We start from the raw sequence: 15230 nt of genomic DNA on the forward strand, positions 1-15230 counted from the left end.
TTGTTGTGGCACGTGGGCTCTTCATTGCGGCACACAAGCTTCTCTCTAGTTGGGCTGCGTGGGCTCTAGAGCGCATGGGCTCTGTAGTTTTGGCATGTGGGCTCAGTTGCCCTGTGGCATGTGGGATCTTAGCTCCCCAACCAGGGATCAAACCCAAGTCCCTTGCATTGGAAGGTGGATTCTTAACCACTGGACCACCAGGGAAGTCCCCGTAGACTTTTTAATGATGGCTATTCTGAACGCTGAGAGGAGATACCTCACTGTACTTTTGATTTGTATTTCTCTAATAATTAGTGATGCTGAACATCTTTTCACGTACTTGTGGCCATCTGTACGTCTTCTTTGGAGAAATGTCTGTTTAGGTCTTCTGCCCATTTTTTGATTGGGTTGTTTGTGTTTCTGATATTGAGTTGCATGAACTGTGTATATTTTGGAACTTAAGCCCTTGTCAGTGTATAGTTTGTAAGTATTTTCTCCCATACCGTTAGGTTGTCTTTTCATTTTGTTTATGGTTTCCTTTGCTGTGCAAAAGCTTATAAGTTTGATTAGGTGCCATTTGTTTATTTTTGCTTTTATTTCTATTGCCTTGGGAGTCTGACCTAAGAAAACATGCAAGGCCTTTCTTCAAGGTTCACCTATAATAAAAATAGGCTGCTGTGGCTTGCCCTATGTTAGATCCAGGAACTTAACAACCGTTTCAAAATTATATGTATATAGAGGGATGCACTCTGGGTTTCTAAAAACAAACTTGGGAAACATACAGTTAGAACTGGGCACATTAATGGGAATTCCCTGGTGGTTTAGTGGTTAGGACTCAGCTCTTTCACTGCCATGGGCCCAGGTTCAATCCCTAGTCGGGGAACTAAGATCCCACAAGCCACACAGTGAGGCCAAAAAAAAAAGAACTGCGCACATTAACAAATTTGGGAACTTTCTAATGTCCAGCTTATTTTAAAAAGTTTTACCCTTAGTTCTATTAAAAAAGAAAAAAAGATTTATCAAATCAAAACCTCTGCTTATGAGAGACCTTCAAGATGGCGGAGGAGTAAGACGTGGAGGTCACCTTCCTTTCCACAAATACATCAGAAATACATCTACATGTGGAACAACTCCTACAGAACACCTACTGAATGCTGGCAGAAGACCTGACTTCCCCAAAGGCAAGAAACTCCCCACATACCTGGGTAGGGCAAAGGAAAAAAGAAAAAACAGAGAAAAGAATAGGGACAGGACCTGCACCCCTGGGAGGGAGCTGTGAAGGAGGAAAAGTTTCCATACACTAGGAAGCTCCTTCACTGGCGGAGACAGGGGATGGCAGGGGAAGGCTTCAGAGCCACGGAGGAGAGCACAGCAATAGCGGTGCAGAGGGCAAAGTGGAGAGATTTCCACACAGGATTGGTGCTGACCAGCACTCACCAGCCTGAGAGGCTTGTATGCTCACTTGCCGGGATGGGTGGGGGCTGGGAGCTGAGGCTCGGGCTTCAGAGGTCGGATCCCAGGGAGAGGACTGGAGTTGGCTGCGTGAACACAGCCTGAAGGGGGCTAGTGCACCACAGCTAGCCGGGAGGGAGTCCAGGAAAAAGTCTGGAACTGCCTAAGAGGCAAGAGACCATTCCTTCGGGGTGCAGACGGAGAGGGGATTCAGAGCACCACCTAAATGAGCTCCAGAGACGGGTGCAAGCTGCGGCTATCAGAGCGGACACCAGAGACGGGCATGAAACGCTAAGGCTGCTGCTGCAGCCACCAAGAAGCCTGTGTGCAAGCACAGGTCACTATCCACACCTCCCCTCCTGGGAGCCTGTGCAGCCCGCCACTGCCAGGGTTCCATGATCCAGGGACAACTTCCCCAGGAGAACACACAGTGCGCCTCAGGCTGTTGCAACGTCATGCCAGGCTCTGCCACCGCAGGCTCACCCCACATTCCATACCCCTCCCACCCTCTGGCCTGAGTAAGCCAGAGCCCCCTAATCAGCTGCTACTTTAACCCCGTCCTGTAACAGGTGACCTACACGCAGAGGCAGGGCCAGATCCAAAGCTGAACCCCAGGAGCTGTGTGAACAAAGAAGAGAAAGGGAAATCTCTCCCAGCAGCCTCAGGAGTAGTGGATTAAATCTCCACAATCAACTTGATGTACCCTGCATCTCTGGAATACTTGAATAGACAACGAATCTTCCCAAAATTGAGGCAGTGGATTTTGGGAGCAATTGTAGACTTGGGGTTTGCTTTCTGTATCTAATCTGTTCCTGGATTTATGTTTATCTTAGTTTAGTATTTAGACTTTATTATCACTGGTAGATTTGTTTATTGATTTGGTTGCTCTCTTCCATTTTTTTAATATATACATATATATATATATATATAATGTTTCCTTTTTCTCTTTTTGTGAGTGTGTATGTGTATGCTTCTTTGTGTGATTCTGTCTGTATAGCTTTGCTTTTACCATTTGTCCTAGGGTTCTGTCTGTCTGTTTTTTTTTTGTAGAGTTTTTAGCACTTGTTATCATTGGTAGATTTGTTTTTTTGGTTGGGTTGCTCTTTTCTTTCTTTTTTATTACTTTTTAATTTTTTAAAATTATTTTTAATTTTAATAATGTTATTTTATTATTCCTTTCCTTTCTTTCTTTCTTTCTTTTTTTCTTTCTTTCTTTCTTTCTTTCTCTTTCTTTCTTTCCTTCATTTTCTCTCTCCCTCCCTCCCTCCTTCCTCTCCCCCCCCTTTCTTTCTTTCCTTTTCTCCATTATTTCTGAGCTGTGTAGCTGACAGGATCTTGGTGCTCCAGCCAGATGTCATGCTTGTGACTCTGAGTTGGGAGAACCAGGTTCAGGACATTGGTCTAACAGAGACCTCCCAGCTCCATGTAATATCAAATGGCAAAAGCTCCCCCAGAGATCTCCATCTCAATGCTAAGACCCAGCTCCACTCAACGACCAGCAAGCTACAGTGATGGACACCCTATGCCAAACAACTAGCAAGACAGGAACACAACCCCACCTATTAGCAGAGAGGCTGCCTAAAATCATAATAAAGTCACAGACACCCCAAAACACACCACCAGACGTGGTCCTGCCCACCAGAAAGACAAGATCCAGCCTCATCCACCAGAACACTGGCACCAGTCTCCTCCATTAGAAAGCCTACACAACCCACTGAAACAACCTTAGCCACTAGGGGCAGACACCAAAAACAACGGGAACTAAGAACATGCATGCTGCAAAAAGGAGACCCCAAACACAGTAAGGTAAGCAAAATGAGAAGACAGAGAAACACACAGCAGTGGAAGGAGCAAGGTAAAAACCCACCAGACCAAACAAATGAAAAGGAAGTAGGCAGTCTACCTGAAAAAAAATTCAGAGTAATGATAGTAAAGATGATACAAAATCTTGGAAATAGAATGGAGAAAATACAAGAAATGATTAATAAGGACCTAGAGGAACTAAAGAGCAAACAAACAATGATGAACAACCTAATAAATGAAATTAAAAATTTTGTAGAAGGAATCAATAGCAGAATACCTGAGGCAGAAGAACGGATAACTGACCTGGAAGATAAAATAGTGGAAATAACTACTGCAGAGCAGAATAAAGAAAAAAGAATGAAAAGAATTGAGGATAGTCTCAGAGACCTCTGGGACAACATTAAACACACCAACATTCTAATTATAGGGGTCCCAGAAGAAGAAGAGAAAAAGAAAGGGACTGAGAAAATATTTGAAGAGATTATAGTTGAAAACTTGCCTAAAATGGGAAAGGAAATAGTCAATCAAGTCCAGGAAGTGCAGAGAGTCCCATACAGGATAAATCCAAGGAGAAACACGCCATGACACATATTAATCGAACTATCAAAAATTAAATACAAAGAAAAAATACTAAAAGCAGCAAAAGAAAAGCAACAAATAACATACAAGGGAATCCCCAAAAGGTTAACAGCTGATCTTGCAGCACAAACTCTGCAAGCCAGAAGGGAGTGTAGGACATATTTAAAGTGATGAAAGGGAAAAACCTACAACCAAGATTACTCTACCCAGCAAGGATCTCATTCAGATTCGACAGAGAAATTAAAACCTCTATAGACAAGCAAAAGCTAAGAGAATTCAGCATCACCAAGCCAGCTTTAAAACAAATGCTAAAGGAACTTCTTTAGGCAGGAAACTCAAGAAAAGGAAAAGACCTACAATAACAAACCCAAAACAATTAAAATGGTAATAGGAACATACATATCGATAACTACCTTAAATGTAAATGGATTAAATGCTCCAACCAAAAGACACAGACTGGCTGAATGGATACAAAAACAAGACCCATATATATGCTGTCTACAAGAGACCCACTTCAGACCTAGGGACACATACACACTGAAAGTGAGGGGATGGAAAAAGTTATTCCATTCAAATGGAAATCAAAAGAAAGGTGGAGTAGCAATTCTCATATCAGACAAAATAGACTTTAAAATAAAGACTATTAGAAGAGACAAAGAAGGACACTACATAATCATCAAGGGATCAGTCCAAGAAGAAGATATAAGAATTGTAAATATTTATGGACCCAACATAGGAGCACCTCAATACATAAGGCAAATACTAACAGCCATAAAAGGGGAAATCGACAGTAACACAATCATAGTAGGGGACTTTAACAGCCCACTTTCACCAATGGGCAGATCATCCAAAATGAAAATAAATAAGGAAACACAAGCTTTAAATGATACATTAAACAAGATGGACTAAATTGATATTTATAGGACATTCCATCCAAAAACAACAGAATACACATTTTTCTCAAGTGCTCATGGAACATTCTCCAGGATAGATCATATCTTGGGTCACAAATCAAGCCTTGGTAAATTTAAGAAAATTGAAATCATATCAAGTATCTTTTCTGACCACAATGCTATGAGACTAGATATCAATTACAGGAAAAAATCCGTAAAAAATACAAACACATGGAGGCTAAACAACACTACTAAATAACCAAGAGCTCACTGAAGAAATCAAAGAGGAAATCAAAAAATACCTAGAAACAAATGACAATGAAAATACGACGACTCAAAACCTATGGGATGCAGCAAAAGCAGTTCTAAGAGCGAAGTTTATAGCAATACAATCCTACCTCAAGAAACAAGAAACATCTCAAATAAACAACCTAACTTACACTTAAAGCCATTAGAGAAAGAAGAACAAGAAAACTCCTAAGTTAGCAGAAGGAAATAAATCATAAAGATCAGATCAAAAATAAATGAAAAAGAAATGAAGGAAACAACATCAAAGATCAATAAAAGTAAAAGCTGGTTCTTTGAGAAGATAAACGAAATTGGTAAACCATTAGCCACACTCACCAAGAAAAAAAAGGAGAAGACTCAAACTAATAGAATTAGAAATGAAAAAGGAGAAGTAACAACTGACACTGCAGAAATACAAATGATAAGGAGAGATTACTGCAAGCAACTATATGCCAATAAAATGGACAACCTGGAAGAAATGGACAAATTCTTAGAAAAGCACAACCTTCCGAGACTAAACCAGGAAGAAATAGAAAATATAAACAGACCAATCACAAGCACTGAAATTGAGACTGTGATTAAAAATCTTCCAACAAACAAAAGCCCAGGACCAGATGGCTTCACAGATGAATTCTAACTAACAGTTAGAAAAGAGCTAACATCTATCCTTCTCAAACTCTTCCAAAATATAGCAGAGGGAGGAACACTCCCAAACTCATTCTACAAGGTCACCATCACCCAGATACCAAAACTAGACAAAGATGTTACACAGAAAGAAAACTACAGGCCAATATAACTGATGAACATAGATGCAAAAATCCTCAACAAAATACTAGGAAACAGAATCCAACAGCACATTAAAAGGATCATACACCATGATCAAGTGGGATTTACCCCAGGATGCAAGGATTCTTTAATATATGCAAATCAATCAATGTGATAAACCATATTAACAAATTGAATAAAAACCATATGATCATCTCAATAGATGCAGAAAAAGCTTTTGACAAAATTCAACACCCATTTGTGATAAAAACCCTCCAGAAAGTAGGCATAGAGGGAACTTACCTGAACATAATAAAGGCCATATGACAAGCCAACATCATTCTCAATGGTGATAAACGGAAAACATTTCCTCTAAGATCAGGAAAAAGACAAGGTTGTCCACTCTCACCACTATTATTCCACATAGTTTTGGAAGTTTTAGCCATGGCAATCAGAGAAGAAAAAGAAATAAAAGGAATACAAATCGGAAGAGAAGTAAAGCTGTTACTGTTTGCAGATGACATGATAGTAGACATAGAGAATACTAAAGATGCTACCAGAAAACTACAAGAGCTAATCAATGAATATGGTAAAGTAGCAGGATACAAAATTATGCACAGAAATCTCTTGCATTCCTATACACTAATGATGAAAAATCTGAAAGAGAAATTAAGGAAACAATCCCATTTACCACCGCAACAAAAAGAATAAAATACCTAGGAATAAACCTACCTAAGGAGAAAAAAGACCTGTATGCAGAAAACTATAAGACACTGATGAAAGAAATTAAAGATGATACAGATTGAGAGATATACCATGTTCTTGGACTGGAAGAATCAACATTGTGAAAATGACTATACTACCCAAAGCAATCTACAGATTCAAGGCAATCCCTATCCAACTAACCACCAATGGCATTTTTCACAGAACTAGAACAAAAAATTTCAATTTGTATGAAAACACAAAAGACCCTGAATAGCCAAAGCAATCTTGAGAAAGAAAAATGGAGCTGGAGGAATAAGGCTCCCAGACTTCAGACTGTACTACAAAGCTACAGTAATCAAGACAGTATGGTGCTGGCACAAAAACAGAAATATAAATCAATGGAACAGGATAGAAAGCCCAGAGATAAACCCATGCACATATGGTCTCCTTATCTTTGATAAAGGAGGCAAGAATATACAATGGAGAAAAGACAGCTTCCTCAATAATTGGTGCTGTGAAAATTGGACAACTATATGTAAAAGAATGAAATTAGATCACTCCCTAACACCATACACAAAAATAAACTCAAAATGGATTAAAAACCTAAATGTAAGGCCAGACACTATCAAACTCTTCGAGGAGAACACAGGCAGAACACTCTATGACATAAATCACAGCAAGATCCTTTCTGGCCCACCTCCTAGAGAAATGAAAATAAAAACAAAAATAAACAAATGGGACCTAATTAAACTTAAAAGCTTTTGCATAGCAAAGGAAAACGTAAACAAGATGAAAAGACAACCCTCAGAATGGGAGAAAATATTTGCAAATGAAGCAACCAGCAAAGGATTAATCTCCAAAATTTCCAAGCAGCTCATGTAGCTCAATATTAAAAAAACAAACAACCCAATCCAAAAATGGGCAGAAGACCTACATTGACATTTCTCCAGAGAAGATATACAGATTGCCAACAAATACATGAAAGGATGCTCAGCATCACTAATCATTAGAGAAATGCAAATCAAAACTACAATGAGGTATCACCGCACACCAGTGAGAATGGCCATCATCAAAAAATCTACAAACAATAAATGCTGGAGAGGGTGTGGAGAAAAGGGAACCCTCTTGCACTGTTGGTGGGAATGTAAATTGATACAGCCACTATGGAGAACAGTATGGAGGTTCCTTAGAAAACTAAAAATAGAACTACCATACGACCCGCAATCCCACTACTGGCATATACCCTGAAAACCATAATTGAAGAGGAGTCAGGTACCACGATGTTCATTGCAACTCTTTACAATAGGCAGTACATGGAAGCAACCTAAGTGCCCACTGACAGATGAATGGATAAAGAAAATGTGGCACATATATACAATGGAATATTACTCAGCCATAAAAAAACGAAATTGAGTTATTTATAGTGAAGTGGATGGACCTAGAGTCTGTCATACAGAGTGAAGTAAGTCAGAAAGAGAGAAACAAATACTGTATGCTAACAAATATATATGCAATCTAAAAAAAAAAGGTTCTGAGGAACCTAGGGGCACGATAGGAATAAAGACGCAGATGTAGAGAGTGGACTTGAGGACACGGGGAGGGGGATGGGTAAGCTGGGGGAAGTGAGAGAGTGGCATGGACATATATACACTACCAAATGTAAAACAGATAGGTAGTGGGAAGCAATCGCATAGCACAGGGAGATCAACTCGGTGTTTGTGACCACCTAGAGGGGTGGGATAGGGAGGGTGGGAGGGAGACGCAAGAAGGAGGAGATATGGGCAGGTATGTATATGTATAGCTGATTTACTTTGTTATAAAGCAGAAACTAACACAGCATTGTGAAGCAATTATACTCCAACAAAGATAAAAGAAAACAACCAGTAAAAAAAAAAAATAACAGAGTCCATCAGCGTCGCGCGGAGAGGAGGTCTCCACTGCTGCCACCGCCACGGCCGGACCCCAGGCCTCCACGACCCTGCCCGCCGCGTCGCCATGGCCTGACGGCTGCGAAGTCCCCCGGGTGCGGAAGCCGCTGCGACGGCGACGACAGCCAGCCGCCCGCCGCGAGATGGAGCCTGGGACGCAAGCACACGACCAAGGAGAGGCACTGGAAGTCCGAGGACGCCTAGGGCCCTGCGAGGCCGCCGGGCGACCGCAGACCCGATAGCTTTACCACTCCCAAAGGCCCTAAGCCCCATTCTAGATGTTCAGACTGGGCAAGTGCAGTCGAAGAAGATGAAATGAGGACTAGAGTTAACAACGAAATTGCAAGATATAAAAGCAAACTCCTCATAAATGACTTTGGAAGGGAGAGAAAATCATCATTAGGAAGTTCGGATTCAAAGGAATCTATGTCAGCATTGCCAGCTGACTTGGAGACCGATGAAAGTGTCCTGATGAGAAGACAGAAGCAGATCGACTATGGGAAGAACACCATCGCCTACGATTGCTATATTAAAGTCCCAAGGCACCTTCAACAGCCTGGCATTCATCCCAAAACCCCCAACAAATTCAATAAGTATAGTCCAGGATCGTGGGACCAGCAGATCAAACTCTGGAAGGTGGCTCTGCATTTTTGGAATCCTCCAGCGGAAGAAGGATGTGATTTGCAAGAAATACGTCCTGTTGACCTCGGGGAGATGGAGATGGAATCCGCGGAGAGCAGCTCTGAGTCCCAGACGAGCTCTCAGGATAACTTCGACATGTACTGTGGCACACCCACGAAAGTTAGAAACGTGGACTGCCAGGCAGAGGACGAGTTTGACTTTAAAGCCTGTTTAACTGAACCCTTGAAAGACTTCTCAGACATGAGCTAACTGTCGCCACCTGGAGGCCACTGGGAGCAGCGCTGCCTCCCCAGGCGGGAAGTGGCCCGCCAAGCATGCATCCTGCGTTTGTAACTGGAGGTTTCTGTTAATAGTGTACAGTCTCATGGTGAATTGTTGTTCTTGCCTTATTTTCTTAAGAAACGTTAATTTTATGTAGAGGGAGTGTATTCTGCATATTTTAAACTGTAAATGGAACTAAATCCGAGGAAAATTGAACTCGAAGCAATCTTGCAACAATCTTAATTGCTTAATCTCCCGCATCCTTGAAGTCAACCTGACAAGTGTGTCAGTGTCCTCATAATCAGATACCTTTAATATCTTTATGGAAAGGGTTAGGGTTTGGGTTGTTTGTTAATATGTCAAGATTGGCTTTTTTCTTCATACAGAGAACTGAATAGTGAGATATTAAATTGAGCTGGTAAATTAATGGGGTTTATGTAAGTTATACAGTCTTAATTTGGTATTTGTAAATAGCACTAAGTAGGCCTTCTACCTATACTGTTTCCAAGTTTAGAAAGCAGAAAGATTTAGAAAGAACATTTTTTTTACAGTCAGTTAATTTACCATGTAAAATTGTTGTGCATGATAATGTGTACAGATTTTCTGTTCAAATATTCAATTGTAAACTTCTTATTAAGACTGTTGTGTTTCTATTGCTTTTGTATGGAATGACATTGCAAAAATAAAAAGGACCTTCTTTAACTACGTTGCCAAAAAAATTTTTAAAAAAGAAAAAAAAAAGAAAAATCCTTTAATGCAGGTTAGCCAATCCAAAAAACAAACACCCCTCATTATCAAAGGTTGTAATTAAAATTTTAATTACGATTTTATTGTGTTTTTCATCTCAACTATATAACAGAAACTCCGAGATGACAGAATCTGTGATGTTTTGATCATTATGGCATTCCCAGCATCTAGGATGTGCTGAGAATACATTTACTAAATGAAAGATTAAGTAACAATATAAACTTACCTACCAAGTATATACACGATCAAATGAAAACTTCTCTCAAAAAACACATTTCAAACAAATATCATATATTAACGCATAAATGTGGAATCTAGAAAAATGGTACGGATGAACCGGTTTGCAGGGCAGAAATAGAGACACAGATGTAGAGAAGAAACATATGGACACCAAGGGGGGACAGCGGGGGTGGTGGTGGTGGTGTGATGAATTGGGAGATTGGGATTGACATATGTACACTAATATGTATAAAATAGATAACTAATAAGAACCTGCTGTATAAAAAATAAATAAAATTCAACACCCCCCCCAAAACCACATTTCGGTGCGTTATATTGTCCCAAATGCCATGTTCTTGAGGCTCTGCAGAAGCCTTCTTGCAATAATCTAGAAGTTTCAGTTTCCGGTATCTTCCTATTCCCTTTTTTGTTCCTATTAGCTTTTGTGAGATATAATTTATGTACCTAAAATTCATTTTCAGTGTACCTTATTTTAAGTGTAATTCAATGATTTTTAGTAAATTTTGAGTTGTGCAATCATCCCCATAATCCACTTCCAGATCATTTTTATCATCCCCCAAAGGAAACTGTACTCATTAGCTGTCATTCCCTATTCCAACCCCTAGCCCGAGGCAACTACTAATCCACTTCGTCTCTAAAGATTTGCCTTTTCTGGACATTTTATACACGTGGAATCACAATATATGGTATTTTGTGTCTGGCTTCTTTCATTTAGCATAATGTCTTCAGTGTTCATCCACATTATAGCCTATATTAGTACTTTGTTTCCTTTTATTGACAAATAGTATTCCATTTTATGGATAAACTGTATTTTCTTTATTCACTTACCAGTTGACTGGACACTTGGATTGTTTCCATTTTTTGGCTATTATAAATAATACAGTTATAATAATGCTCAGCTGCTATGAACATTCATGTGAAACTTTTTGTGTGGATATATTTTTTCACTTTTCTTGGGTATTTAACTAGGAGTGAAGTTGCTGGGTCATATGGCAACTTAATGTTTAACCTTTTGAGGAACTGCCAGACTGTTTTCTAAAGTGGCTGCACAATTTTACAATCTCAGAGGCAGTGTATGAGGGTTTGAATTTCTCCACATCCTCTCCAAACTTATCTTTTTGATTTCAGCCATTCTAGTCAATGTGAAGTGGTACCTCACTGTGGCTTTTAATTTGCATTTCATTAATGATTAGTGATACTGAGCATCTTTTCATGAGCATACTGGCCATTTGCATATTATCTTTGTTGAAATATCCGAATCCTTTGCCCAATTTTATTTCATTTAAAAAATATTTTATTTAGTCATTGTTGGCTGCGTTGAGTCTTAGTTGTGGCATGCAGGATCTTTTATTGCAGCATGCGGGCCCTTCGTTGTGGTGTGCAGGCTCAAGAGCGCATGGGCTCTGTAGTTTGCAGCACCGCAGGCTTTCTAGTTGAAGTGCGCAGGCTTAGTTGCCCCGTGGCATGTGGGATCTTAGTTCCCCGACCAGGGAATCGAACCCGTATCCCCTGCATTGGAAGGTGGATTCTTTACCACTGGACCACCAGCGAACTCCCTGCCCAATTTTATTTTTTAAATTTTTTTTGAATTTTATTTTATTTATATTTTTATACAGCAGGTTCTTATTAGTTATCTATTTTATACATATTAGTGTATATATGTCAATCCCAATCTCCCAATTTATCCCACCACCACCAACCCCCCCAGCCACTTTCCCCACTTAGTGTCCCTATGTTTGTTCTCTACATCTGTGTCTCTATCTCTGCCCTGCAAACCGGTTCCTCTGTACCATTTTTCTAGGTTCCACATATACATGTTAATACATGATATTTGTTTTTCTCTTTCTGACTTACTTCACTCTGTATGACAGTCTTTAGATCCATCCATGTCTCTACAAATGACCCAATTTCGTTCCTTTTTATGGCTGAGTAATATTCCATTGTATATATGTAACACAACTTCTTTATCCATTTGTCTGTTGATGGGCATTTAGGTTGCTTCCATGACCTGGCTATTGTAAACAGTGCTGCAATAAACATTGGGTGCATGTGTCTTTTTGAATTACGGTTTTCTCCAGGTATATGCCCAGTAGTGGCATTGCTGGATCATATGGTAATTCTATTTTTAGTTCTTTAAGGAACCTCCATACTGTTCTCCATAGTGGCTGTATCAATTTACATTCCCACCAACAGTGCAAAAGGGTTCCCTTTTCTCCACACCCTCTCCAGCATTTGTTGTTTGTAGATTTTGATGATGCCCATTCTAACTGGTGTGAGGTGATACCTCATTGTAGTTTTGATTTGCATTTCTCTAATAATTAGTGATGTTGAGCAGCTTTTCAGGTGCTTCTTGGCCATCTGTATGTCTTCTTTGGAGACATGTCTATTTAGGTCTTCTGCCCATTTTTGGATTGGGTTGTTTGTTTGTTTTTTAATATTGAGCTGCATGAGCTGTTCACATATTTTGGAGGTTAATCCTTTGTCCGTTGATTCGTTTGCAAATATTTTATCCCATTCTGAGGGTTGTCTTTTTGTCTTGTTTGTAGTTTCCTTTGCTTGGCAAAGTTTAAGTTTCATTAGGTCCCATTTGTTTTTTGTTTTTATTTCCATTACTCTAGGAGGTGGATCAAAAAAGATCTTGCTGTGATTTATGTCAAAGAGTGTTCTGCCTATGTTTTCCTCTAAGAGTTTTATAGTGTCTGGCCTTACATTTAGGTCTTTAAATGCAAAAAATGTAAAAAATAAACTCCATTTTGAGTTTATTTTTGTGTATCGTGTTAGGGAGTGTTCTAATTTCATTCTTTTACATGTAGCTGTCCACTTTTCCCAGCACCACTTATTGAAGAGACTGTTTTTTCTCTATTTTATGTCCTTGCCACCTTTGTCATAGATTAGTTGACCGTAGGTGCTTTCTATTCTGTTCCATTGATCTATATTTCTGTTTCTGTGCCAGTACCATATTGTCTTGATTACTGTAGCTTTGTAGTATAGTCTGAAGTCAGGGAGTCTGATTCCTCCAGCTCTGTTTTTTTCCCTCAAGACTGCATTGCCTATTTGGGGTCTTTTGTGCCTCCATACAAATTTTAAGATTTTTTTGTTCTAGTTCTGTAAAAAATGCCACTGGTAATTTGATAGGGATTGCATTGATCTGTAGATTGCCTTGGGTAGTACAGTCATTTTCACAATATTGATTCTTCCAATCAAGAACATGGTATATCTCTCCATCTGTTTGGCTCATCTTTGATCTCTTTCATCAGTGTCTTACAGTTTTCTGAGTACAGGTCTTTTACCTCCTAGGTATTCTATTCCTTTTTGGGGCAATGGTGAATGGGATTGTTTCCTTAATTTCTCTTTCTGATCTTTCGTTGTTAGTGTATAGGAATGCAAGAGATTTCTGTGCATTAATTCTGTATCCTGCAACTTTACCAATTTCATTGATTAGCTCTAGTAGTTTGCTGGTGGCATTTTTAGGATTCTCTATGTATAGTATCATGGCATCTGCAAACAGTGACAGTTTTACCTCTTCTTTTCCAATTTGGATTCCTTTCATTTCTTTTTCTTCTCTGATTGCCATGGCTAGGACTTCCAAAACTATGTTAAATAATAGTGGCAAGAGTGGACAGCCTTGTCTTGTTCCTGATCTTACAGGAAATGCTTTCAGTTTTTCACCATTGAGAATGATGTTTGCTGTGGGTTTGTCATATATGGTCTTTATTATGTTGAGGTAAGTTCCCTGTATGCCCACTTTCTGGAGAGTTTTTATCATAAATGGGTGTTGAATTTTGTCGAAAGCTTTTTCTGCATCTATTGAGATGATCATATGGTTTTTCTCCTTCAATTTGTTAATATGGTTTACAACATCAATTGATTTGCATATATAGAAGAATCCTTGCATTCCTGGGATAAATCCCACTTGATCATAGTGAATGATCCTTTTACTGTGTTGTTGGATTCTGTTTGCTAGTATTTTGTTGAGGATTTTTGCATCTATATTCATCAGTGATACTGGTCTGTAATTTTCTTTTTTTGGAGCATCTTTGTCTGGTTTTGGTATCAGGGTGATGGTGGCCTCATAGAATGAGTTTGGGTGTCCCTTCCTCTGCAATTTTTGGGAAGACTTTGAGAAGAATGGTGTTAGCGCTTCTCTAAATGTTTGATAGAATTCACCTGTGAAGCCATCTGGTCCTGGACTTTTTGTTCATTGGAAATTTTTAATCACAGTTTCAATTTCATTATTTGTGATTGGTCTGTTCATATTTTCTATTTCTTCCTGGTTTAGTCTTGGAAGGTTATACCTTTCTAAGAATTTGTCCATTTCTTCCAGGTTGTCCATTTTATTGGCATAGAGTTGCTTGTAGCTTGTAGTAGTCTCTTAGGATGCTTTGTATTTCTGTGGTGTCCATTGTAACTTCTCCTTTTTCATTTCTAATTATATTGATATGAGTTCTCTCTTTTTCTTGATGAGTCTGGCTAAAGGTTTATCAATTTTAACTTCTCAAAGAACCAGCTTTTAATTTTATTGATCTTTGCTATTGTTTTCTTTGTTTCTATTTCATTTATTTCTGCTCTGATCTTTATGATTTCTTTCCTTCTACTAATCTTTGGATTTTGTTTGTTCTTTTTCTAGTTCCTTTGGGTGTAAGATTAGATCGTTTATTTGAGATTTTTCTTGTTTCTTGAGGTAGGATTGTATTGCTGTAAACTTCCCTCTTAGAACTGCTTTTGCTGCATCCTATAGGTTTTGGATAGTCATGTTTTCGTTGTCATTTGTCTCTAGGTATTTTTTGTCTCTAGGTATTTTGATTTCTTCAGTGATCTTTTGGTTATTTAGTAACTTACTGTTTAGCCTCCATGTGTTTGTGTTTTTTATAATTTTTTCCCTGTTGATTTCTAATCTCATAGCATTGTGGTTGGAAAAGATGCTTGATATGATTTCAATTTTCTTAAA

At 39.0% G+C, this 15230-nt stretch overlaps 2 protein-coding genes across 3 annotated transcripts in view; one reads left to right on the forward strand and one right to left on the reverse strand.

Moving 5' to 3' along the window:
- Positions 1–15230, reverse strand: part of RNF24 (ring finger protein 24) — a 142478-nt gene that overhangs the window by 55933 nt on the left and 71315 nt on the right. The gene's annotated exons all lie outside the window — the stretch shown is intronic.
- LOC116740433 (histone RNA hairpin-binding protein-like) lies at positions 7745–9283 on the forward strand. The gene is given in 2 exon segments (XM_032606084.1): positions 7745–7773; positions 8431–9283. Coding segments are annotated over 2 exon segments (882 nt in total).

This window comes from Phocoena sinus, chromosome 15 (assembly GCF_008692025.1).
Source record: "Phocoena sinus isolate mPhoSin1 chromosome 15, mPhoSin1.pri, whole genome shotgun sequence".
In the NCBI taxonomy this organism is placed as follows: domain Eukaryota; kingdom Metazoa; phylum Chordata; class Mammalia; order Artiodactyla; family Phocoenidae; genus Phocoena; species Phocoena sinus.